This window comes from Mus musculus, chromosome 19 (assembly GCF_000001635.26).
Source record: "Mus musculus strain C57BL/6J chromosome 19, GRCm38.p6 C57BL/6J".
NCBI lineage: Eukaryota > Metazoa > Chordata > Mammalia > Rodentia > Muridae > Mus > Mus musculus.
Window position 1 is genome coordinate 16,657,939 of NC_000085.6, and position 27,945 is coordinate 16,685,883.

Genomic DNA, 27,945 nt, shown 5'->3' on the forward strand with positions numbered 1-27,945 from the left:
GAAAAATTTTAAAAATCCAACTAGTACAGGAGGTCTAAAGAAATGGCTAGTGGTTAAAAGCACATGACACTCTGGAGGAGGACTCAGGTTCATTTCCCAGCAACCACATCACGCAGCTCACAACCACCACATGCATACAGGATGAAAGGCTCTGACCCCACATCTGATGTCCATGGGAACATCATGTGTTCCCATGGATGCATGTGGCACATGTGGATGCATGTGGTACACATACATAGTACTCAGGCACACTCACCAACACATGAAAGTAACTAAAGTTTAAAAAACATACAAGCGATGTGCAGACATGAAACTTTGAACACAGCATTTCTTAACTGGTAAACATACCTTTTCCTGAAGAAAAGTATACAAAGTAAAAATGCTTACAGAGGGCAGCAGGACAGACAGTGGTCAAGAGCTGTAAAACCAGTGATTTCAGGCCTGAAATGATCATCATTTGTTTTTACAGCTTGCCACTGAAAAATGAACTCTCTTTAGTTTAGGGATCTTACAGAGCTGAAATCTACTTAAGGTGTCTGTAAGTACAGGTACAGGTACTTAAGGGAGGGATGAATGCTGAATGAAGACCTCCTCAAGTCCACCATCTTTCCTAACAGTAAAAACAGGTGATGAAGACGGTCAGACTTGCAGTTCTTGGTACTTACATCCTTATGGGTTACTTCACCATAGCTTTGCCCACAGCTCCACTTCAGCTTTCTAGAGCCCACTGGGTCAGCCCATGTATAATAGACTGCTTTTCCAGGAGGAAGAGAATCTTCTATTTCACCGAGAGAACTGACATTAGACAGTAAAAATATGTATTAAATTAAATGCAGTTGACAAATACATAAAAATACTAAATATTTCGTTCTTATCCTATTAATTGAGATCTATAAAAAAATCCTAGAAAACGATTTTTTTCCTTATACAAGAAAAACGTATGTCAGCTTTCTTTCAGAATATTATACCTATTCCAGTGAAAAATGTATACATAAGAGAACAAAAATATTTGAAGGCAAACATTTTTATGAGGAAATAAAGATCTTCAAGTATCTAAAGTTACCTTTTGTTTTATTTTAAAATATTCTTATCCACATAAAATCTTAGCTTAATTAGTTCTTATTTCGTAAGCAATGGTCTTGCTGTATATACTGGGTAGTTTCTGGCACTTGAAAATGGAACCTTAACTGAGGAATTCCTCCATCAGATTGGCCTGTGGGCATGTCAATGGGGTATTTTCCTGATTAATGACTGACATGAGAGAGCCCAGCCCATTGTGAGCATGTCGTCTTGGGCTGTGTAAGAAATCAAAGCAACCCAGGGAGAGCAAGTCAACAAGCAGTATTATGGAAACACAGTAAAAATGCTTGAAATTTGTGAAAATTTGACACATCATATTTTTTTAAACCATGAAAAAACATTTCAGGGCTGCAGTGATGGCTCAGTCAGTAACATGCATGCTCCAAGCACTTAAAAGCATGCACCTGTAACCCTAACAACCGAGGAAGCAGAGACTGGAGGACTCCTGGAACTAGATGCCTTATCAGTCTTGTTGACTCATTAAATGCCAGGTTAGGTAAGAGACTCTGTCCATAAGATGGAGAGCCAGAGAGGAAGATAACCAACATCTACTTCTAGTCTCCATGCAAATACACATCTATAACACCAGTCATGTGTACAAACATGTTTATAGCTACATAAGACCACATAATACATGTGTGATAGATGATAGACAGTTGAGACATAGAGAGACAGAGAGAAAGATACACGTACACAGAAAGAGTGAAGACAGACAGACACACACATAAAGACAAAGAGGGAGGAGAGAGAGAGAGAGAGAGAGAGAGAGAGGAGAGAAGAGAGAGAGGGGGTAGAGAAGAGAAGAAGAGAAGAAAAGAGATAAGAGCGAGAGAAGAGAGAGAGGGGAGGGGAGGGGAGGGGAGGGGAGGGGAGGGGAGGGGAGGGGAGGGGAGGGGAGGGGAGGGGAGGGGAGGGGAGGGGAGGGGAGGGGAGGGGAGGAGAGAAGGAGAGTCAGACACAGAGTAAATTAGCTAACTGTGGTGGTTCACACACATACACCAAGTACTTAGTGGCCCCAAGGCTGGTGAATCTCCTGAGCTTGAGGACATTGTCAATCCCATACTAAGTTCAAAGTCAGCCTATACTACATAGTGAGATCCTGCCTTAAATGTCATACACTAAAAGAAGACAAAAGACAAAAGGCAAAATTTAAAGACCCTTGACTGATTCTGGTATTTCTTCAGCAGACTTCACAATGACTAATATCCGTGGCAAGGACTTTAGTTCTTTCATGTGTCTTTGACTCATTTAAAAGTGACTTTAATTACAAAATCAGTTCTACTTCTATATAATTGAATAAAAGGAATCATTTTTAACAAAACACAATAATAACATTAATAGCAATTTCTTAAGGAATTACTAGACGGGGCTGAGGTTTCCTCATCCAAACACGCTAATCATAAATTACAGTACTGTGACAATCTCTTACCTTTGGTTGTACTGAACAGGGTCACTCTTGGTATGATTTATTAATAGGAATGTAGCTGCTCCATCATGGTAATCTGAAAATGTAATAACTGTAGAGTGCTCAGCCAAATTAACTTCTGCAATAATACCTCCAAGCTTAAAGGATGGAAAAATTTTAATGTGATCATTTTGCTCAGAATATTAACTGATAGCATTTAATAATAAAACTATTTATAACCTTATAATTTACTTTTTGTGAACAATTAGAAGACAATCCAGACTTTTGTCATTTCTAGTTAATGATAAAACACTATTATATGCAAGTGAAATTTCAGTATATTCCAGTGTTTATTCTCGACATGCCTGCCAACTTTCTATATAACAAATTATTGTACATTTGTTTCACCCCTTCTTTCATAAAAATGAATGATGGCTCATTTACAGTAAAGGAGAAAAATTATCAGAAAATTATTTGCTACAAAAAGCAAAGTGTAGCACTAAAATGTAAACATTAGTTTTTCCAATAATATACACAAAATAACGATCATGAACTTCAAAACAAAGCACTCACCTCATTATTCAGTCTCAATAAAATACAATTATCTTGCTTGTTAAAATATATCCTTTTTGGAGGATCTTCACTCCTCTCAACTTGAATAAGAAGAATATTGGAGGCATTCTCAGGCCAAAAGGGGATACTCTAAAAACATATACCACATATTTAAATAGATCTCGTCACAAATACTTATGTCATTTAATAGCTTTAGAGAGTAGCAAGTAAAATTTAAACATTTCTGTCCACTCTGCTGCCATCACTCCCGAAACTGCAAGACTCAAAATAGAAGCAATCCTCGTAGAAACAAACCTATTCTCAATGAGGAAGTCCATGTACTAAAACCGCTGTGCACTCTAACCATCCTCAAGCCTGCTGCTCCAAGCTTCACAGTGTGTTTTAATGTTTAATAACCTAACATATAAAATAACAATGCAGCACTATGTAGGGGATCTCTTAAGACCGGACAATATGCCAAGATTTTTGTTGTTGTTGTTTTTCTTTTAACCTTTGTACCTGTGAAGGAGAGACTAAGCTTAATAAGAGGTAATAATGCTGGCCATACATCTTAAAATAATCACTACAAGTCAAATAAGAATGCAAAATTTTATGATAGCAAAAGAAAATTTATCATAGATAAGACTGAAAGATAAAATAAAAATTGAAAAACACTATAGGTGTAGTTTTTGAAATCACTCACATTATCTGTGAGTGATAATATATGCAAGATGCGAATGTTATAAATTAAAGTATAGAAAAGATATGTCTACAAAGAATACAAAGGTAAAAGAAAGCTATAGTTACCACCATATAGATGTATCTAGAATTCTAAGCTGCCTGGTGAAAAGGCATGGGAAGTTTTGCTGGAGCAGATGGCTAGGGAGGACGAGTGATATTTGAAGAGTATAATATAACAGACAATGGATGACGTTCTGGCATTGGTTCGCCTTGCTGGTCTTCATTGGGCTATTTAGCTGATCTCTGCAAAGAAGATCATTTGTTGTGGCTTCATCTAAAGAAATGCACCACAGAACTTCTGGTGACAGTCTTGTGGCTTCTTGCCACTTCTGTGGACTCCTGTGGATGCTGGCCGATTGGCGGAGCCTCATGGTTTCTTCTGAATCCAACTGCCACTGTTGATTTGTGCGTGGTATAAGGCTAGTGGACTGGACTGCTGACATAGAGATTGGAATCACCCTAAAGAACTAATTCTAAACAGGTCCATGTCCTCCTTGTCCATTAGCCTTTTATCCTCCCTCACCTTTGGTCAGTGGACTATAATGGAGGTTGAAGTGAATCTTTATTAAAGTAGGTTTTGAAAAATCTAAGCCTAAATATATCCATGCTGCTGAGAAGTCTATCTCATGGTCCCCAATCTATTTTTTCAGGGAAAACTTTAGGCAATATGGAAGCTTGAATTAGTAGACCTTAGAATGAAACAGAATTACTGTTTAAAGAGACATTAGTTTCAAGTTTTACAGGAAGCAGCAGTAATCCACAGATGTGTAATTAACTCAGGAAAAATAACCAGTAACTCATAGACAGATATAGCAATATATTAATAAAGGAGAAAAGACATATAATGCAGCAGAGAAGCCTTGTTACCTCTAAAGAAATGAGAGAATCATAGCATAATTTTCAAGAAAATAGAAACTAAAGATATTGGTAGCAAAGTTGTAAGACTTTAGGACCAGAACTTGACATAAAAAAAAAAAAAGATTAAAACTCATGTGGACAAAAACCTTTTATCATTTACTTCAAATTCAACCCTAGAAGAAAATTTAAAACTTCAAGAATATGCCCAAGGATAGTTCTTATAGATAGGAAGGAGTCATGAATAGAAATAATAAACACTCGTCTTACATCTTACCACTTTAGAATAATAGCTCGTTAAATCTAGATAATGCATCAACGTCAGTTCATCATTTAGAAAACACCTCCAGCTACCCGACACAAAATGAAAACTTTAAGTGACCCTTACCTTCTTTCAAGAAATAAGTTTGACTTAGCATATAAAGACATTCCCATCAGCTTCATAAAGAATATTAATTGCTGCTCTTGAATGATATCTTATCTATACTTCTAGTCATTTACAAATGTCTACTATGGTTATTTAACCAAGCTTATGAGAACTGGCAAGGTCTCTTGTCATATTTAAGCTCAGTAACATTAGGGAGCAAAGGCCCACTTTTTAATAATTAGGTAAAGCCTAGAAGTCAATAACATTTCATGGAACTTGTGATGATTTGAATATGCTTGGCCCAGGAAGTGGTATTATTAGGATATGTGGCCTTCTGAAGGAAATGTGTCACTGTGGGGGTGGGCTTTGAGACCCTCCTCCTGAAGCCACGTGGGAGTTAAGTCTTACCCTGTTTGCCTTTGGGAGAAGATGTAGAACTTTCAGTTCCTTCTCCAGCACCCTGTCTGCTTGGACGCTACCATACTCCCTGCCTTGATAACAGACTGAACCTCAAAACCTATAAGCTAGCCCTAATTAAAAGTTTGCCCTTATAAGAGTTGTGTTGGTCATGGTGTCTCTACACAGCAGTAAAACCCTAAGACAGAACTGAAACAAAATTAGGGTGCAGGAGAATTAAAACTGTATGATAATTTAAGGAATATAACAGTAAAGGTAAAACACAATTAAAGAAGTATGCTTTAATTTGCATACTTCCACTTTACAAGTCAGGCTTCCCTGTGGTATTTTCATATATATCTATCATGTACATTGTACACAGGAGTAGACAGTACATTATAAAATTCATTTACATACCTGCTCTAAGTCAAGAGAAAGCCATTTATCACTTCCTTCTTCTGCTACTGATATATGGTATTTGCTTTTGTTTTTAATCATATAAAACGGAATAAATGTCACAATTCTGGTAATGTTAAAACTGCTGAGATTTATAGTGACACCAACCTATAAGCAAAACATGAAAACTGTTTGAAAACCATTGTACACCTATAAAACTTAAGTACCTAGTAGATACAATGTAAATGAAAGTTTCTTTAGCACAGAAGAAACTTACTTGGTATTCCATTTTCAGACCTTTGCATCTAATGGCTCCATGACTACCAACAGTATCAATTGAAAACTGATCTGAAAGCTCACTATCAGTTACCATAAGCTGAACCTAGGAGAAGAATTTGAGATAAATTACAATTTATATACCATCCAGCTATTTGCGATGTGGAAGGTCAAACTCAAAAGCCTTGCACATTTTAGCCAAAAATATATGAATAATGTAATACATTTTTCTTAACACTAAATGCTCACAGTATTTTTATGGTTAGATATTTCTGAGATGCAGGCTGGATTTAACTTAGCATGTACATACACAAGCCTCAAAAATCAACATCCTCCTGCCTCCCAAATGCTGGGATTTGCTGTAAATGCTACTGTCCCCAGCGATGCTAACCCTTTAACCTCAAATATTTATTTAAATTTCAGATTTTATTGGTCAGAGATCTAAAAATTGAAACAGAATGTTTATTTAAAGAGGAAAAGTTAGGGAAAAAATGACACATACCTTATTGTTGTTAAAAAAGTGATTTGGCTGAAAGGAAAAGAGAACTGGTTTTGTATAATTAGGTGGATGCTTTCGGTGAATTCCATCTGCTTTGTACTGTAGCATCCGATTGGTTTTATTGACCATCCAATACGGACTATGAAATGCCACAACTGTCTGACCAGTGTTGTAAGTCATATGGATAGCAATATCCAAGTCACTCTTTTCCATTTCTGTGAGACAGGTAAAGTTGATGAAATTGATGTCTTGTTGACTAGATCTTATATAAAATTCACTTTTCCAATCATGATTAAGATAGTCGAGTAATTTTAAGTGTAGCTTGGCTTGGTCCATTTCTACATTATAGATCTGTGATGAATGTCCTTCACTTAGAGTAACAACAGTGTTCTCAATGCCCTGGAGTAAGAAAGTAAAACAAAAACCAAACTTAAACATGCTTCTGAAAAACACACTTCCAAATGCACTCAGTCTTTCAAAGTACCACCCAGAACTCTTCTTGACATAACTGTCAGAATAAGCCATCAGTGTTCTTCAAGCTGTCAATCTACCTCAGTGGTTGATCTACACTGGGCAACTGTACCTATAAAATGATATAGGTAAACTACTATGAACGGCTAGTTTTATAACTATTTCCATTTAATACAAATATATAAATACAAAAAATATAATCTACCTAAAAACATAAGTTAGTAACTGCTAGAGTTAGGATATAACTACAAGTCACGATGGCCAAGTATCAACTATTATCATTATGGTAATCTGTCACATTAAAAATATAACCACAGGTAAGTTAATTCCTCCTACTAAAAAATGCATCACAGAACTGTAAACATACTGTAACTCACAGAGCTAAATAAACCTACAGAGAATAACAGACAACAGTGAAGAGCTACTTTATTATACTGATAAGTATTTAAAAATATTTACAAAAAAAAATTTAGAAAAGAAAAAACCCTATTTAATCTAAAATGGACAGTACTTAATAAAAAAGCATCTTTATATGAAATAAAACTGTCTGTAAAACATTAATTATGTAAGTATTGCACTTAAATATCACTTCAATATCAATGTCCTCAGTTGTTTTGTAATTCATTATCTATCATACTTAAACATACAACATCTGAAGTTCATATCAAAAGACTGAAAGATAAATCTCATAAAATAAGTGCCATCTTCAGAGGGTGATTATATGCCATTTATTATACGTTCCTACACATTTTTGTACAAGTCACATACCATATTTGTACATAATTATATTCAGTTCAATAGATTTCTAAGATAAATTAATAAAAAATCTTTTCTTATAAATGACCTTTTTTGAAAATGTTTTAGTTTATTTATTATATGTGTGAAAGACAAAGCTCACAAATGTGTGTGCACATGCTACGACCTGCTGTGGAGGTCACGGGAGCACTTTCTGTAGTGGGCTCTCTAAAGTGAATTGTGGACACTCAGCTCGGGTCATCAGGCTTGCAGGTCCTAAATTATCTTTTTAAACATGATATGAAAGTTTTCATTTGGTAAATGCCCGTTACTAAGCAATGCTGCAACCTCTGTTACAGCTTCAAACCATTCTGTTTAGAACTTTAAAAGAATCAAGCTTAGAAAGTTGAGGACAGGACAGCACTCAGACGCTGGGCAGTACCTCAATGTAATAAGCAACTTTGTAGGGAAGAAGGTTCCGGATGAGGATGGGTGGCCACAAGTGCAGGACATATGGTAAGTCCCAACCATCTTCCGAATACACTGACAGGGAAGCCAAATTATCCTTTTCTGGGACAATATTAATAACAAATGATTTCTTAGAAGGGTTTGTAGATCTACATTTCTTCTTCAGAAGCTGTCCATCATATTTTATGATTTCTTCAAAGTCGATTCCTTCACATAGCTGGTAGTCCTGGTCTTCTGGCACCAGGGAAAGGGATGATCTGCACCAAGAAAGAAGTAAAATTCAAAAACATTTTAAAGAGACCTGAAATTAGGCCAGGTGGCAGTGGCTTGTGGAGGAGGAAGCGGCAGGCAGATCTCTGAGTTTGAGGCCAGCATAGTGTAGACACAGTCTATAGTTCCAGGACAGCCAGGTCTACACAGGGAGGTCCTGACTCCAAAAACAGACAAACAAAACAAAATAAACAAGTAACAACAAAATAAAACTAAAACAAACACCCCCACCTCCGACACTGCCAAAAAATAAAACCAACCAACCAACCAACCAACCACCCAACCAGCACCACCAAAAAACAATCTTCCAGAGGCTCATCAAACTATTTTAACGATTATTATAACTACAAGCTTCAATATTCATACATTCAATACATGTTTAAATTTCAATATTTTTGAAGAATAGTGTATGTAATATGTGCATGTATATAGGATACGTGCATTTACATGTGGTCCGTGTATGTATGTGAGGGTGCATGCATTTGCACGTGGAAACCAGGGTCCCTCACTACATGTGGAGCTCTGGTTTGGCTAGACTGGCTGCCTACAAGCCAGAGAGTCACCTCCTGTTTCTCAGTGTTGTGATTACAGACACGTTGCCACACACAGCTTTTACATGACTTTCAAGAGTTCACATCTTAGCACTGATCAATCTCCCCAGCCCTAAGCATTACTTTCTAAAACTAAGCTACAACCAAGAATCATTTTTAAGACATATCTTTAAGGGGGTCTTTTGGTATAGCATTGGAAATGTAAATGAGCTAAATACCTAATAAAAAATGGAAAAAAAAAAAAGACATATCTTTGTTTGTATACAAAATTTTTAGTTAAGTAATTAATTAACTTCCCATTTTCCACAGTGTTGGGGATAAAACTGTACTTCTTGGGCAAACACGTTGCTTCTAAACTAATCCTTTCTATCTTTCATCTGTAAATCTAGTTATGGTTCTAATATCTCTTATGATCTGTCAAAACAATCTTTATCTCTAATCATTTTCTTAGCATCTAGCTGTAGAAGTTTCAACATCTTCTCTATATTTCTGTATTACATGTAATGCTACCGTAACTTGACTCAATGGGACATCTAACCTTCCACCTTTTTGTCATTTCTTGTGACTTCCAGCTACTAGTGCTCTGGAGTCAGAGGTGATATTTAAATATGCTCTTCTGATTCACACACTAAACTAATGTCAAACAGTTTATTTTGTCTTTTTTACCTCTATATATTATCTAACTTTTAATCTACTTTACATTCTGATTTCTAGTATTACATAAAATTAAATCCCCTTAATTGAAGGCCAGCACATTCATAGTTTGTCAAAGCATTTATTTCATTATTTATTTATATTAAATTCTGGGAACAAGGTTGAAGTCATCACCCTGGTTGACTTGAAACTCCCTATGTACCCTAAGCTACCCTCATGCTTATAGCAGCTTCTTGGCTCAAGTTCCAAGTGTTGGAATTATAGGCATGAGACAAGATGCCTGGATATCAAAGCACTTATAGGGCCTATTAAGCACCAACCAGAACATACAACTGAAAGTGCAAAAATGAGTATGCTCAAACAGTTAGTGTGCTTTCCAAAATGTCAAGCTACACTGCTGAATGCTACAGAAGGTATCTTCCAGTTAAAATTCAATCTCCAAAACCATTATTTATTATGATACAAAAAGATATAATGTTAAGTCTTAATTTACCATAATTTATTTTTCTGAAAATATAACATTTACATCAAGTTTAATTACTTTAAATATTTAATATTACAATTCTATTCCCAAACTACTAATAGACACATATAAATGATACTGCTTTCTAAAGGAATTTTTAAAACTTCTACTATAAAAACTTTGAAAAGTAAATATCATTTCAGTCTGCAAATGTAGAAACCATATTATGTTACTTTAGACATTTTAAAACGCATGGACATGTGAATATGGAATAACTGTATTAATAAAAGTATAAATAATGTTCAGGTTAAAATGCAATAATTTTTACTTTAGAGAAGATACCTAGGTACCTTGAAATCAAGATTAGATATCTAAGAGTACAGACAATCAAAGTTTGATAATTCAAAAAAATATCTATAATGAATCTGAAACTGAAAATTCTCTAAAATAGTTTAGGGTAAGTTAAAAAGACAAACTCACCGGTAAGATGCTAATGGTATGTTAAATTCATTTTCAGGTGAAGCAATTCCCAATAAAGTATCTCCTTCAAAAACGGAAATTGGGATTGAAAAATGATTCTTAATCTGGAAAATAGCAAAATATAATATTCAAATAAGAAAAGATATTTTTAAAATGTCTATCTATGTACTAACATAGAAACGATCAGGCAATCCTCAGCTTGGTCATATAAATTAGAAGAAGCAAACACAATTATTTATCTTTTGAAAATGAAATTATAACTTTAAGCCATCCAACATTCCAACACAGACAAGAAAGGAGTGTATAAGGACAAGAAAGGAGTGTATAAGACAAGAAAGCAGTGTATAAGGAGCTTTGTCAATGATGGCTGCTGGGGCAGAGGGAGAGCCAGTTTTCTTCAGGAGTGTTGTCCCTAGTAGGTTGTCTGTGTTCCAATGCATGGTCCTATACAGATGCACATTAAGAGCAGCATTACTTGGATCCATGTGCTATTTAAAAAAACCAAAACAAACCATGAAAAGGCTTGAAGGTGGGAGAGGGACTGAAGAGGAGAGTGCTTAGGGAGCATTTGGAGATGGGGTGTGGGATAGATATGGTAAAATATGTTGTAATAGGTATCAAAGAATAAACAAAACTTAAGGAGAACAGAGCTGAGAGTTATGGTAATTAAAATATACCTTATAAATGTATGAGTCTGCCCAGTACAAGTACACACACGCGCGCGCACACACACACACACACACACACACACAGACACTCAACTCTCAAGGTTCAGAGAACAATGTGAGAAGCAGAAAAATCTAAGAGCTGGAGGAAGGAGTTCTGTGAAATGCTGCACTCTGGACATGAACTCATATCTGTAATTACTTACACAAGGTCAAGACAGTTAATATTATAATCACATTTCTGCTGATCATAATCTTTATATAAATAAATTTTATATTCAATTAACTGCTGATGTAAATATATTCGAAGACCCCAATATTGTTTAAAATGTACAGCTAGTTACTGAGGCCTGAATCTGTCTCCTGGTTTTCCTACCAGATTTAATTCGGGAAACACTAGCACATAAACAAATTTAACATTTGGAAGAGGCACTGAAGCAAGGGCTTAGTGGCCCAATTCAGAACTGCTCTCACGGGGACCAGGGTTTCATCCCAGAACCCCCATAGCAGTTCACAACCACCTAAACTCCAGTCCCAGGGCATCCAATACCCTCTCTGGCCTCTGTGGGCATCTGGCATGCAAATGCTATACAGGCATACATGCAGAAAAACATCAATACATATAATAACAATTTTAAAAATCAAAAAGACAGTAACTCTGAAAAAAGAGATAATTCTAAGAAAAAGAAAGGGGAAGAATAGTTAAGTACATAATAAAAAACTGTTCTATGTCCATGCACTCACATATACCCTCTCACACATACTAGCATAGACACACAACTGCAGACTCTCACATACACATCTCTCACACACACACACTGCAGCAATGTCCATTTTAATCTTTTTTTTAAAAGATTTATTTATTTATTATATGTAAGTACACTGTAGCTGTCTTCAGACACTCCAGAAGAGGGTGTCAGATCTTGTTACAGATGGTTATGAGCCACCATGTGGTTGCTGGGATTTGAACTCCGGACCTTCGGAAGAACAGTCGGGTGCTCTTACCCACTGAGCCATCTCACCAGCCCGTCCATTTTAATCTTGTGCTCGTTTTTTTTTGTTGTTGTTGTTTTTGTTTTTTTGTTCCCTGTGACTAATCTGTGACTAAATACTTGACAAGCAGCAGCTTAAAGCTGTCTTTTGCTTTGCACTGTGAGGGGACACAGTGCACCCTGGTGAAGAGGGCATGGTTGCAGAAGTTTGCAGCCACTGGTTGCACTGCTAGTCACAAAATGGGTCTTAGATATAAAGCCTCAGGGTCTTGCCTCTTGCGTGTGCCCAACTGGCCAGGAAGAACGATGCTGCAACAGGATCCTTCTGCACACGTTTATTCAGTCCTGTTTCTTCTTTCTTTATATCTCCCCTGTTTATATCTCCCTTGTTTTTATATCTCCCCCTTGTTTATATCTCCCTTGTTTTTATATCTCCCCCGAACCCTGGGCCTCTCACTCTTTTATACTCTCAGTTCCCATCCACGCACAGCAGGCCACGCCACCTCACCAGGCACGCAGCTTCAGCTAATCAGGGCAGCAGGGGCATATCTCCATCAAAATGGATTCACCTGTATCCTGGTACACCTGCGCAGCACTCAAGATGTTTGTGTCTTGTATGAGGAAGTCAGGTGCAAGTCATATGACTTAGCTGCAGTCTCTGGCGCCTTTGGGACTGCCGCCACACCCGCTCCCCACAATTCCTTTTTTCTTTTTTGGCAGAGAGAATGTCTGTAGAAAGCCCCCCGCAGCCATGTCCCTTACCCGTCCTTGGGTGACAAACAGCATTGGTTTGATCCCTGTCTTAGGTTGGTGACATGCCCAGGGAGTCTTATCACTGACTACCTCTCTATCATGCCAAGCCACACCTGGGGAGATTGTGTTTTGCTTGTGGCAGGTGCATCAAAAGGCCAGGATGTTAATTAACTTATGGCCAGATCTTAATTGCTGCAAGCAAGCCTCATGGGTGAAGGTAGAGGTCTGATCCCCAGTGTGCAAGCGTAGGGGCCCTACACAAAACCATCCCTTAGGCTCATCACCCAGAGAGGTCTTGGCCAGCTCCCGTGTCGTTTTTCCTGAGGGAAGGGAACTAGGACACTGAACCTTCATGCAATCAGACATGCCTTCCACAGGATGCCAACAGCAAGCTATCCTCTGTGCAGTGCTTAGCCTCGCACCCCACGGCATAACGCAGCATAATTTCTTTTAGAGCGGCAAACCGAATCTGAGGAGATTGCCCCGCCTCCACTGCAGCAAAAGCCTACGCTACCATGGCGAAAGTGCGGGCCCGCACACTCTGCACCTAACACATGTGCCAAACACACAACACACACACACTATAACAATGATACATCCCAGGGCTCTCATCCCCACTCATCTTCCCTGAAGCAAGGGATAGATAGCCAGAGGGGCTATCTCTTTAAGGGAAATTCAGGGATCAAAAAGCGTGGAAAAATTTGAATGTCATGTCGAGCTGGTATCGGCTTCTGGAATACCGAAAGGATCTCCCATCTTGGCTCCATCGTTTGTGCTTGTGGGACCATCCACCACATCCACGGGGGCAACTGGATCAGGAGCCTCATTCTTGTAGCGTCTCACCAATCTCTCCAGCACCCAAAGAGGTTCCGTCTGGTCCTGTGGAAACACACAAACAGACCCTCTCGCCCACGTCAACACCTGATCTACTCGATCCCCAGGGGAGATGGACACAATACCTCGTGGTGATGAGACCATAACCTCAATCACCTGTGTGTCCATCTGGGGAGTCAATACGCCAAATCTCCGGACAGAAGGTCCACCTATAGGCGGCTGACGAGGAGGCATAGGGAGGGGGAGCAGAAGCTAATTCACCTTCCTCCTCCGCCTCAGCTCTTTTGTTTCGTCCTTTCTGACCACCTGATAACACTGTGTCTCCTTTCTTTTTCTTTTTTCTTTTTAAGCCCTTCTCTTCCTCCGACATACTTTCTTGTTGCTCTGTAAGGATTTTCTGACCTGTCTTGACTGCCTCTACACACAATTTCAAACAGTAACAGAGTCCATATATCAGAACAAACAAGACCAAAACTATCAGACCTACCCACAAAGGGTCAATGGGAGAAAAAAGCATAACTACACAGCGAGGATCTATTGATCACTACACTGAGGTTATCATAGTTCCTTAACTTGTCCCAAAACCGTGAACCTTAACTTATCCCAAAGCCGGGAACCTTTCGTTACCTTGTGCCTGCTTCCTGGCAACTTTATGCTTGCCTCTATTTTATCCCAGGTCCTTCCCAAACTCCTGGGGCCGCAAGTTTCACTCACCGCGAACTTACCCTGCCGGCAACCACTGACTGCTGAAAGTTCTGAACTCGGTGGGGGAGTCGGTTCCCCGTACGGGCCACCAATTGTCGCGCCCACTCTCGACCAGCAAGAACGATGCGACCACCAGTCCTTCTAACAGCAGTTTATTCAGTCTTCATCTTTCTTCTTTCTCTTCATCAGTACTGTTCCCCAGCTGAAGAGTTCTGAATCCACGCCAGATCCTTCTCAACAGTCTGTTTTACGGGAACCTTTATTAACCCCTTCTTCCCCGTTATGCAGTTCTGAATCCTCCCTGTAGCAGGGGGTCTTCGCTCGTGCCTGAAGATGTTTCTTTTCCCGGGTTTTCGGCACCACTTCTTGCGCGCGCCCAACTGGCCAGGAAGAACGATGCTGCAACAGGATCCTTCTGCACACGTTTATTCAGTCCTGTTTCTTCTTTCTTTATATCTCCCCTGTTTATATCTCCCTTGTTTTTATATCTCCCCCTTGTTTATATCTCCCTTGTTTTTATATCTCCCCCGAACCCTGGGCCTCTCACTCTTTTATACTCTCAGTTCCCATCCACGCACAGCAGGCCACGCCACCTCACCAGGCACGCAGCTTCAGCTAATCAGGGCAGCAGGGGCATATCTCCATCAAAATGGATTCACCTGTATCCTGGTACACCTGCGCAGCACTCAAGATGTTTGTGTCTTGTATGAGGAAGTCAGGTGCAAGTCATATGACTTAGCTGCAGTCTCTGGCGCCTTTGGGACTGCCGCCACACCCGCTCCCCACACTTGCCCACCATGAACAACTCTCTCCAAAGAGACTACAGCTTCTAAAATATTCACAACCTTCCAAACAGAGCCATCAGTTGGGGACCACACGCTCAAACATATCCAAATCCCATCATGTTCCATGTCCATCCTTTCTTGCTCCTTGATTTTCACTGATGAGGAACCACTGCAAGTTACTGCTTTGGAAGCAGAGCACTCAGCAGCAGCTCTCATCAAACACCAGTGCCTCACCTCAGATGACAGAATCTCTAACGTGATAGATACAAACTGCCTCATCTTTATAAACTAATGGAAAACATGGCTGCAGCTGAGTCATTCTGCTGAACAATTCCTATGTTCATGACCATCGACAGCAGTACAATGAAATCAACATGGACACTACGGGGATCTAAAGGAACAAAACCCCTAAAACCAATTCTTGACACTATTAATTACATGCTGTGTGATCAAGTGTATAAATTTTATTTTTGATATTATTTTTCCTCATTAAATATAAGAAATTAATATTTTAAACCACTTAAAACATACTAAATGTAGTAAATTATCATTGTCAATAATAAGGATTATTTTGGTAATAATCTCTAAAGTATTTTGTTTATCTGTAACACACTGTTGCATCCTTTGGTCAAAAAGCAAAGGTTTGAGGTGTTATAGATGACTACACATGTAAAAAAGCCACGGGGAATCATTTTATGTTAAATTAAAATTACATATATAAACACACACACACAGTTTAACTGAAGTCATACTACTTTGGGAGACCACGTTCCTTTCAAAATTATAGACTAATAAAAATCCCAGTCCCAGGCATAGGAAACCTTTTAAAACGCAGGTAAGGCAAGTTAACAGCCCTCACAACGATACAGGGTATTGTTATTGTCCCTGGTGCCTTCCAGAAATAGAAGGTAACGCCCGACTACCAAACACCGTCCACTACAGACACACAACTTTAAGGAATTAAGCTGGAGCTGATCTGGAAGCTCCTCCTGAAGATTGGCTCTCACAGTACAGAAGACCCATCCTAGTTGCCATGGGAGAAAAACCAAATCAGTAGTTTTGCCCACCTGAGCCACAACAATGATGACAATGGTAAGACATTTTGAAAGCTCTAATTCTGGGGCTAACCAACAGCCACCTAATTGTATATCCACCAATACATGTTGCTCTTATCCCTTATCAAAGCAATTTCTTTTACAGCAGACAAAGGTCATTACAGAAAGCCACAATTGGTGTAAATGCAGAGACCAACTGACTGTGGAGTGTCTGCTCCCAATTAAAACATAACACAATGTCGACTTAAGGCTCAGGAAATAATGCAAAAAATTTTAAACATAATTTTAGTAAACCAAATCTAAGAGTGCTATAGAAATTTAATAATTTTAAGACAAGGATTTATAAAAGGAATATTTTTGCTTAATGTTTGAAAATCTAGGTCACTTATCACATAAATAATTTTGTTTATATCCTTTCAATAAAGATAAAAATGACAAGAAGATCAACTAACATATATTAAGTAAAAATGTCTTTATTTACAAGTGTAATTGTTGAAATCTACTAGAACAAATATATAAGTCTAATAAAGTAGACATTATCTATGAGTATTATAATAATCTATATTCTGATTTATAGTAATGGATAATCAAAATAAAAAATCAATTATAAAAAGCCCGTATTATTTTTTAAAAAAGGAAACTAAAATAGTTAAAAGAACTTAGAAAAAATTACGGTGGTATACCATGATTTATTATTCTGAGTCTGAGAGGAATTAAGAAAGTATGGTAATGACATAACAATAAACAGATTAATGAAAAACAGAAGAGTACAGAAATAAATCACCAACAGATAAAGCCAGTTACAATCTAGGGAAAAACGATCATCTGGTTTGGAGCAATTGGAAAACCAAATGGAAACTCTGAGCCTCAAACCTCACCTCTCCATTTGCAAAGACTCTCTCAAAATGTAAACGTGGTATTCTCAGCAACCAGTGCAGCTACATATGCAGCTGAGTGAAAATGCCAAATTCTGTTCTTTATTATGCCTGTATTAAATTTAAGACCATGTAACTACATTGAGCTAAATGGATAATGTAGGATGAGAAAGTAAGGACACAATGAAGTTTTTAGAGTATTAAATACATTCATTACCTTGGTGGCTAGGAAGGTTTCTTAAATGAATATTTATGTCAAAACTAAACTTCATATGCTATATTGTGTATATCTCAACAAGTCTAGAATTTCTTTAATAAGTTTTACTATTAAGATATAAACATGGTATAAAGACTAAGCAAACTATGCTGAAGACTTTGATAAAGTCCTGAGCACCTTGTATAAAGCAGCTCTATGAAGAACGGTACTGTCCCGCTGCTCATGTCACAGGATGAGAGTCTTACCATTGGCTATGTCTCTGTAACAGTGTGTAAGCTTTTAGCAACGATTTACTCGAATATGTCTCTTGCCATTTTTCTGAAACAGGGTTTCTTGTATCCAAGGCAGGTACAAAACTGACTGGGCAAAGAAGGATGCTCCCTCCTGCCTTTTCCCCCAGGGTGCTGGGTTTCCAAATGGATGCCAGCATAGGTGTGTGTGTGCTGCTGGGATCAACTCAGGGCTCCCTTCATGCAAGGCTGACATTCTAGGAACTAAGCTACATCCGTGGCCCACTTCAAACATATGCATACAAAGATCCTCTAAGCAACTTTTTCTACTTCATACCTGCACTGGTGAGCGGATTGTTACCTTCTTACTTCCTTCAACTGTGTCAATTTGACAAATGATAGATCTTTCGACCCCAGATTCTCTGTGTCTTACAGTGTACAGACGGCGTCCCACTTTTGTTAAAGGGATCTTGTCAGCGACAGAGTGGTTAGCAGGCGCTAAATTAAATACAGATACTCCAGAGTTAATTGTAGTGCACCACATAATAATTTTAAATGTATGTTAAGTACCAGATAATTATCTACTAAATGAAAAAAGCCTTTGAATATAATCAACATTAAGGGATTATTATAAGAACTCACCTATTTTGACAATATTCACCTTAATCCTTCAAAGCATTTTATCAAAAACACAACTGAAAAAATTTCTCACTTAGGAATTTAAGCTAAAACCATGATAATTAAGAAAACATACAGTAATGAGAGGAATGGTTATAAAATCTAACAGTTATTATTGCTAGTTTGCTGTCATAATAACCACTGTCTCAATCTTCCTGAGACTAAAGACAGCAAGGTGAGGATAGTTTTCCATTTTAATTTTCAAACTGTGTCACTTTTAAGATACAACTTAGATTTGATTAATGAAAACTTCATATACACTTAACAAATGTACATATTATATTGGAAGTGATATTACTTAATTTGCATAAATTTGACTCCCCACTCTTAAAACTAAATCTCACTGACAGGTAAAAATAATAGACATCATAGACAATGTTCCAGTAACCCGCTTCAGTTAACACTACTTCTTGATGAGAACAACTGTGTTTTAGTAGCCTTCTGTGTCTAGTTAGCTTTTCAGATGGCACCCATTCAAATACTGCCTTCAGTATCTTACTGAAGTGTGGGAGAATCAGAGTAGTGTGGGTAAGAAAAGCAAATTTTATAGCAATTAAAGAAATTACATACTTGTTTTTACTTCCAATTAAAATATAAAATTTGTGGAAAGCAGAAATGACTTCCACATTACAAGGCAAAATATTAAGATTTTAAAGGGGCTAGAGAGATGGATCAGTAGTTTTTGTTGCTCTCGGAGAAGACCTGGGTTCAATTCCCAGCATCAAAATGGTAGCTCACAATCAACCATAACCCCAGTTTCAGGGAATGAAATAAACATGTGGTATACACACATATATGAAAACAAAGAAAATACAATATCTGTATTAACTCAAACATTTAAAAATTCATTCATTTTTGTAAAATGCATATTTCGTCATAACAAACACAGTGAGAACACCTGAAGACACAATAAGGAAAAGCTAAGTGAGATCTAGCATTTTTCATCCTTAGTCAATGTTCTAATAATACCATGGTCCAGACAAACAAAGTCGGAAATTGAAATACCAAGATTTAGTGACCAAAGAAATCAACCTACTGGAGAAGACATTCATGTCCCTTTGGTGGTTTAAATGACATCGCTGGCATGTGAACACACGATTCCTACTTGGCAGCGCTGTTTAAGACTCTTTAGGAGGTGTAGCCTTCTGGAGGAAGCGCATCACTCTCATTCTGATCTTTACAGTTCAAGATGTGAATGCTTCTTGTTATTTGCAATCCCCATACCTGCTGTCTTTACTCTGCCATCAGACACTCTAAACCTCTGGAACCATAAGGCCAAACCAAGTCTTTCGGCTGTAACTTGTGTTGGGTACACTATTTTATCTCACTAATAGAAAAGTAGTGAATATAGTTCCCAATGTATTAGAAAACATATTGTTATAAAAAACTGCTAAGGTACTACAAATGAGTAAAATTGCTTTTGAAAATTACTTTACAAAGCCCCAGGAAGGAAAATATCTCACTTACTAAGGAGAATGAAGAAGAGCTTGCTGCTTAGGCTGGTCATTGCATTGAAATGATCATTGTCCTTCGTTCGTACATAATCCATACTTAAACTCTCATCATTTTTCAGTTCATATGATTTTGCCAAAGGAACGTTGAGAACGCTAAAAGAATCGCTTGGTGAGACAGAGACAGTAAGTCCAAGAGAATTGAAAATCATGAATGGTGCTAGATCTCTTAGGAAGACAGATGACGATCCAGTAGCAGCTTCAGTAAACGCCTAGCAGGGAAATATGGGAGGAAGGGACATGAGAGGCAAGGATATGAGCATAGTAAATAGGTATATAACAACTCATTTAAGGGTCAATGTGAAATATTTCAATATTTAAACTTTCAAATTCTTGTTTATTCTTACCTCAACTAAATTATTTAACATCACAAGGCCACATTTGGATAATGTAATGTTTAACTGGTCTCTAGAATAAAAACTTATGGCAGTCTTATATTCTGGTACTTTGTAGTTTTCTGCTTCACTGTCAGACTCAACAATGGCCTCTTTTGCTTTCTTTTTCATCTAAAAGGATGAATTAAAATTAGACATAAGAATTGTTTTTAGGAATATACCATAACTTACCTGTGCAGTAAAAACAAGCATCATTAGAGAGAGAGTTATGGACCCCATGGGTCAGAGTGCCCGATGAAATTTCTTGAACATGCCAAGTAATGTCACAAAGCTTACAGGAGGAAATACTAAAGGAAAATAAATTCTATACAATAAATTTGGTAACTTAGAAGAAAGGAAAACTTTGAAAGTAACTAAGTATGTATGGATTCTTCGGGTAAATCAAAGGCACACACTTGACAACAGCCAAGGAGACAGTTTAGTGTACGGGTAACAGAAACAGAATTGGGGACTAACACAGTCACCCAAAAGTCGCAAAGCAGTGCTGTGAAGGGGGTTTGTAAGATTACGCACTGTCTACTTCTTCCAAAACTTCAGAGACTCATATCCCATGTACAGTCTAATCTAAAATCTATCAATGAAATTTGTTTATCCAAATCCTTCATCTGATATAACCTAGAGAATTAAATAATTCTTAAATATACTATGGTAGGCATGCCAAGATAGACATTCAGTTGTTATTTTACCTTACTTGTTTTTTCTTAGTTATTCAAGAGAGTTTCTCTGTGTAGTTAGTCCTGCCTGTCCTAGAATTTGTTCTGTAGACAAGGCTGGCCTTGAACTCACGGATATTTTACCTTACTTTAAGATCCTAAAGATGTGTCTACAAGTAGAGTCCATCATTAGGTAGGAAACATACTGTAATTAGATCATTCCTCGCTTTATACGTTATAGGAAGAAATAGTAGAGGGGAGGAAAGTTAGAAAAAGGTAGGCATGAAGGATGGAGGTACAAAGTAGGAAGGAAAGAAAAAAGGAGAGGAAGAGGAAAGGAAGTAGGAGGGAGGAAGTCAGTCAGTCAGTCCACTCACAGAACAAACAAAATTTGGTATTGACTACAACCTAAAAGACCACAGCTGTACAGAAATCTACTACGTGTCTGGTCTAATATGGGGCTTACGAGATGGCTCAGTGCTTTTTTGCAGAGAACCTGAGTTTGACTCCCAGCACAATAGTGGCTCACAATGGCCTGTGACTCAACTTTCAGGGGATCTGACCCCTTCTTCTGCTGTCTGTGGACACCAGGAAGGCATACGGTGGTGCACAGACATACATTATTTTTTTGGAGGAGGGTTTTGGGGGAGAGAGTTTTGAGACAGGGTTTCTCTGTGTAGCCCTGGCTGTCCTGGAACTCACTTTGTAGACCAGGCTGGCCTCGAACTCAGAAATCCACCTGCCTCTGCCTCCCATGTACTGGGATTAAAGGCTTGTACCACCATTGCCTGGCTCACAGACATATATTCATGAAAATCACCACACACAAACAAACAAACAACAAACAAGTAAATAAGATAAACTGTATAATGTAATATAGATATCCTCTCAAAAGCTCTGGAAAGCTTTTCCTTCTAAACTCTTTCGCAGACTTCAAATATACTTTGATTGAAGCTGTTAATAATGAAATTATATCTGTGCAGAGGATATATTTAGAAACTATACTTTATCAATTTTTCAGTAAACCTGAACCTGCCTTAAGAAAATAGCATATGCATACATACCTTGATGCCCAGATTCCAGGGTCTAAAATCATCAGTCTGATCAATTTCTAAGGGTTCCAGTAAAGGTTCCCAAACACCAAACATTTCATTATAATAGTGAACCTAAAATGAGAATTTTTAGTTTTTTAAATAACACATTCTATTATCTAAAATAATTTTTTAAATAATATATCTTTCCACCCTACCTTGCGAGTATGCTATTTCTTCTTCACAAAACTCTTGTACATGTCAATCAGTAGTTGTCTATACATTCTCCTTCCATACTTTCTTCACCTGACTTACCTTTGGACAGGAAATTTCACCTACACATTTTAGTACAACAGAACTCTTTTTAACCTCTATTTATTTACACATGTGTACACATATTTCAGTCAGGGGAGAACTTACAGGAGTCAGTTCTTTCTTTTTCCTCCACAAGGGTCCTGGGAATTGATCCCTGGTTGCTAGAACCTTCCTGTAAACCCTGGAACCTTTTCTAGAGCACCTTTCGTTGGAGTCTCTCCTGTACCAAGCAGTAAGTCCCGTACTCATCTATTACATATTACTGACACTTGAAAACGTGCCAACCTATACCAATGACTATGATTTAACACACAGTGTTTGCGGTATTGTAGTGAACTTTCCTACCTTCCACATGATTTCAGTGATTGAATGCCCTGTACCTCTTGGATAGCATAGATAAAGTCCTCTACAAAATACATATAATTCTAACCACAATTTGAAATCAGCAGTGTAGTCACAATCAGTTACGATTCTGTTAGGACACAACTCTCTTTCATTTCATGTAAAAGTAGACGCTTTTAAATTTTCACTCTCACTTTTATAATGTAGACTAGTAGGTTGTTTTCCAATAAATATTAAGTAAAATAACTTTAAGTATCACTGGAGATAACTGTATGTAATTTTTCTGTTTCTGCAGCACTGGTATTAAGATTAGTGTTACACACACATATATCCCACTACTGACCTGTATTTCCAGCCATTTTCATAATTAATTTTATCTCAAATATCCATGGAAATAATTTTATAAATTCTAAGGTAAAATATGTTTACTGTGATTCTTTTTTCCCTCTTTAAAAAAAATTTTTTGGTAGGGTTTAGAATTGAAGTCCAAGGTCTCACACATTCTAAGGAACCACTCCACACCTCAAGAATATCCCCAGTAATGATGCTTTAAGAATTAGAAGAGATTACCCAAGTATTCATACATTTAATCTACCTCTTCAAAGAAAATTTTAACTTTAGTTCTTAAAAATAAGAATTTTTAACCTGAACAACTATCTATTGATAATCTCACTAAAAGAAGATTTTCATTTAAGTTTTATGTACATTTGTGTGTTTGTGTCAATATGTGCCACGTATATGCCTGTGCCCAAAGAGGTCCAAAGAAGGTGTCAGATTTTCCCAGAAGTGGCAGGGGCAGAGTTGCCGGCAGTTGTGAGCTGACAGATATGGGTGCTGGGAACCAGACTCTGATCTCTGGAAGAGCAAGAAGCTACGAACTGTTGGGTTGTCTCCACTGAATTCCCTCTTAGTCTCCACTGAATTCCCTCTTAAGGTTATAAAAACCAGGCCAAATATGTAGTATGGATATGTAAAAGCAATATAATATGTATGTATATACTATACATAGCACACATATATATTCTCTCACAAACATATATGTGTATATATAACATGCACATACACATACATATACATGTAAGCAATCACTCCAGGGCATAAACTTGTAAGGTTTTTTCTAAAAGCTTTAAAGCCAGTATCATTATTTATAATAAAGTCAATTTAAACAGTGATAAAAGATTCCAGAATATTCTATGTGAAGCATTATAAAATCTGAAAAGTGATAGACACACTTACTTCCAGTTCCAGGTGACAGTGAAGATTGATTAGAGAGAGCCAGTTTTTGCTTTCCCCCGAGAAGCACGCCTTTGCCAACAGCATCGGCACTGTTCTATGACCGATTCCAGCCTCCAGAACAATAAAAATAGAATCAATACGCAAGTTCAGTGTCTCTCCTCCCGGCATCACTTCATTCGTGGGAACTACTTTTTCACTTTCATTTGATTCTTCAAGAAACCACATTTTTAGATTCTTTGTATCCTTCTTGTCCCATAAATGTGCTATATTAGAAGTGTTTTCTTCTGGGACAGTTTCCTTAGTTGTGTAAAGTGCTGAAGTAATAGTTATTATGGTATTTATGATAACTGGTGAAACCTAAATGGAAAAAACAATTTAAAAAATGGGTTAAATATATTTGCTGAATGAACATGAAGAATTCAATTAAGGCTAAACTAGAAATGTACTGTAGACAATAAATGTAATTTTCAACTACAAAAATTTTTAGATAAGTTTGTTAAAATATTTGTTTTTTGTTATTTTTAAGCCAATTAAATATGACAATTATACGTATACTAGATATCAACTATAAAATAGTCCTAAGTCAATAAGATATAGCACATATCATGAGGTTTCCATTAATAATATTTTATGAAGTTATAATTATATACTTCCAAAACTACTTATTTATTTTGTGAGCCAGGGGCACAACCTGGTCCCAGTAAATGCTACAAGTGCATTACCAATAACCTCGGTCCCTGGGTAGTACTAGTAGTGGTTAGACAGAGTCTCACTAAAGTGCCCAGATTGACTGAGAGCTCAGTGCTCTGTACTTCAGAGAGAGCCCGAGCACTCACAGCTCTTACACTTTAGCTTCTTGAGTAGCTGAGACAAACCTATCAGCAAATCAACTTTAAATGTTTGTTTGAACTTACCTTTAGCGTAAGAGATTTTACTGATATATCAATCATTTGTGGATCTCTACCTAATTGAGTAGCCTGATAAAACAAGTCACAAGGCTGCAAAACCTACAAAATAAAAATCATTAAACTCATATTTAAGTGTTCAAATATTTCTGCTTAAAGTCTTTTCTAATAATAATTATGTTTAAAAAGTAAATAATGTAACTAAAAAGTGAATCAACACACTATTGTTATAAAAATAAAGCATAAACAAATATATTAGCAATATAAATAGGGCAATGCAAAAAGCAGCATTTATCGTCCACAGCCCAATTCTGACATTTATTTGAAGAAGTCTAAGAACCTTTTAGTGAATGCTGAGATATGCAAGAATGGTACCAAAAGTATTTCTGATCTTGGGCATGAGCATATAAGCTAGTCACACCCAGAGCAACTGATCTGTAACGTTTTTATCTCAATGATTACGGGCACATGCTAACGATAGGGAGGTTATGCAGTATACACTGGCAACCTATCAGATATACTTCTCAATGATCTGAGCATTACATCAATGCTGCTATTACCTTAGTTCTCAAAGTTACTGTAGTTCCCAGCATTGATAAGAACGCTTTTTTTTTTTTTTGTCATTTACTCTGGCCTAGAAGTGGGTCTAGGGAGAACCTGATGTGATAATGGGAATCTACCACCAGAACTAAGAACAATGAGTTCTGAGCGAGATCATGTGGTCCAAGTGGCACTTCAGAAGCCTAATAGCCTTGGGTGAGAGCTTTACTGTAGTTACAGGAAAGATACTAAGCTTGGACTGCTCAGCTGCAAATCCTCAGGTCGACCCTAGGCGTCTTCAAGTTGTGTTCCCTAAGTAAGATACAGCTTTTCCCTGTACTGATTTTCTGAGGACCTAGTCCCATCTCATTTCATTTCACTTGTCCTGCTGCTAAGAAGATACACCACTTATTTCCTTCTGAAAGTTCACTAGGTAATCGTAGGGGTTTATCTGACTTGTACTAAGCTTAACGAAGCATAACAAACACTAGTAAACTATTCAAATACACACACACACACACACCAAAATGTTAAAAATATGCTTAAGTACTTGAAAAACACACGAAGCTCTGGCTATATTACGTCATTATTTCAGTTTACAAAAGTCTCTCATACTATTTGTTCCACAGTAAGATGTGTATAAAAAGGCCACTCATAGGAAAAGTTAAAGTTGCAAGGTACTAGGAAAAACTATGAGTTCATTAAAGTCACTAAATAATCTGGAATGGTCAATGAATTAACTTTTTCCTAATTATGGCAAGCAGAATTGTGACTTCTAGGCTCTTGAAAGTCACTTCTCTCCCAAGTGACATTTCACTCTCTCCAACGTTTCCTAAGGGTCTCCTTTGAGAAAGACTGCATAGGCACACAGTCACAATCTGCACTATTCCTTTACACTTTGGTTATCCATTTATGATTTTCAGACCTTGTTTTTTTCCATTTGGAAAGGCTGAGAATTATTGAAAGCATTAAGTCCTGGTTCTTTCTGTTTAAATTTTCTCATTTGCTTCCTTCTTTCTAGCCTTTTGCTATTCACAGCAAGAAACCAGAAAACTTGGTATTTTCCCTAACTACATATACAAGAAGTTTGTCACGAGTTCCACTTTCTAAGTCACAAAAGAATATCATTCATTGCAAGTTTTCTGTCACTGAGCCCATCCTCCTTCAACTTTCCTATACCATGTTCTTTATATACTTTCTGGGGCGTGGGGAGGCAGTGTTCTTGGTGATATTTCTACCAAGAGTGTTTTTTGCCTTAGCAGTAACCATCATTATCATGTTTCTAGAAAGAGAAGTATATCTCTACTGTGCTCTAAAACTGTGGGAGAGCAGGCGTCTTGCTAATAGCGGACTACTTTGTATCCTAATTTTGAAAATGTAAGATCAATACTTCTGTAAAGTCAGATTTATCTGTGACTCACTGGCTGGATGAGCAAGGAGTAAGAATATAATGTTAGAATATAGATGCAGTTTGGATCATAGGATTGCTTGCAGCACTTTCCCTCTCACAGATGCTGCTGTGTAAACATCTACGGATCTGGTCTTGAACTCCTTAGATCACATTATAAACAGGGGCCTACGGTTTAGGCTGCCAGACGTTTTTGTCTTGGGTCAGGCGCATGAGGACTACCCAGTCATGGCCCCTCAACATACTGCCTTCCTATGAAGGCGTGTGTCTAACTTCTAGTCTTTCAAGATTATATAGCTATATCCAAGCCAAAAGGGCACGGTGAATGGAAGAAGTATAATCTCAAGAAAGTTGAGTCATAGATTCCACTTTCTATTTCCCCCATGTCTACTCTGATTACTGAAAACACTAAGTCATGAGCCACCAGCCTTGAGAACTCCAGAAACAGTCAATTTTAACAAGACTGAAAAAAAAAAAAGACAGTAATCATTTTCTGAACAGGTTACAGTAACCCCAAAATAAATTGCAATTAAGTAGATTAGATCCTAAACTCACAGTGGTGACTTTGCCCTTTCTCTTGACTGGAAGAAATGGGCACGCTCTGACTTGGAGATCTTTAATGGCAGCAGTCACTGTATTGCTTGTAGGTTCACCTTTGCAGCAAATTTCACACTGTGTCGTAATGACTAAGGCAGGAGCATCGTTTCTTGTCATGTCAGCCACAAACACAATCTCTGGATTTTTAATAAGAATATTCATTTCCCACTTCCCTAATTCCTGTGCAGGTGCTAAAATAAAAATAAACACATACATTTTACTTACAAATATTACTTAGGAAGAGTTTATGAGGAATAGGTAGTTACTTCATTCAATGTGAAAAATAAAATAAAAAAATTCATCTCAAAGGCATCAATTGTGTATTTCTTTTTGACATAGGAATTATCCTCCCCGCAAGGCCTCGTCATAGGAATGTAAGCAGAACTAGCTGTGTATGTGCTATGAACATGCTCCTCCATCAAATCTCCATTTACTTAGATATGAATCAGAGCGTGGGAAAAAGCCTCTACTGTTTAATGGCAGAATTGGATCTAAATCAAATTTCCAACCTCAACTCTTCCAACTATATCATAATGAATATATAAAAGGTAACAGAAAAACTAT

General features: G+C 37.4%; 1 protein-coding gene across 4 annotated transcripts in view; it reads right to left on the reverse strand.

The window, feature by feature from the left end:
• The window catches only part of Vps13a (vacuolar protein sorting 13A), a 165,706-nt gene that overhangs the window by 42,573 nt on the left and 95,188 nt on the right, over positions 1–27,945 (reverse strand). For 3 of the 4 annotated variants that reach the window (NM_173028.4, XM_011247256.3, XM_006527126.4), the window contains exons 39-53: positions 27,340–27,572; positions 24,846–24,938; positions 23,932–24,288; positions 22,072–22,173; positions 20,307–20,465; positions 19,916–20,171; positions 18,108–18,268; positions 10,660–10,763; positions 8,216–8,498; positions 6,571–6,966; positions 6,070–6,174; positions 5,814–5,960; positions 3,059–3,187; positions 2,510–2,643; positions 666–795 (exon numbers count right to left, since the gene is read on the reverse strand). In NM_173028.4, coding sequence (NP_766616.2) covers positions 666–795; positions 2,510–2,643; positions 3,059–3,187; positions 5,814–5,960; positions 6,070–6,174; positions 6,571–6,966; positions 8,216–8,498; positions 10,660–10,763; positions 18,108–18,268; positions 19,916–20,171; positions 20,307–20,465; positions 22,072–22,173; positions 23,932–24,288; positions 24,846–24,938; positions 27,340–27,572 — 2,789 coding nt within the window. Of the gene's footprint in view, positions 1–665; positions 796–2,509; positions 2,644–3,058; positions 3,188–5,813; positions 5,961–6,069; positions 6,175–6,570; positions 6,967–8,215; positions 8,499–10,659; positions 10,764–18,107; positions 18,269–19,915; positions 20,172–20,306; positions 20,466–22,071; positions 22,174–23,931; positions 24,289–24,845; positions 24,939–27,339; positions 27,573–27,945 lie in introns of those variants that run through there. The other variant, XM_017318216.2, reaches the window with a different exon arrangement.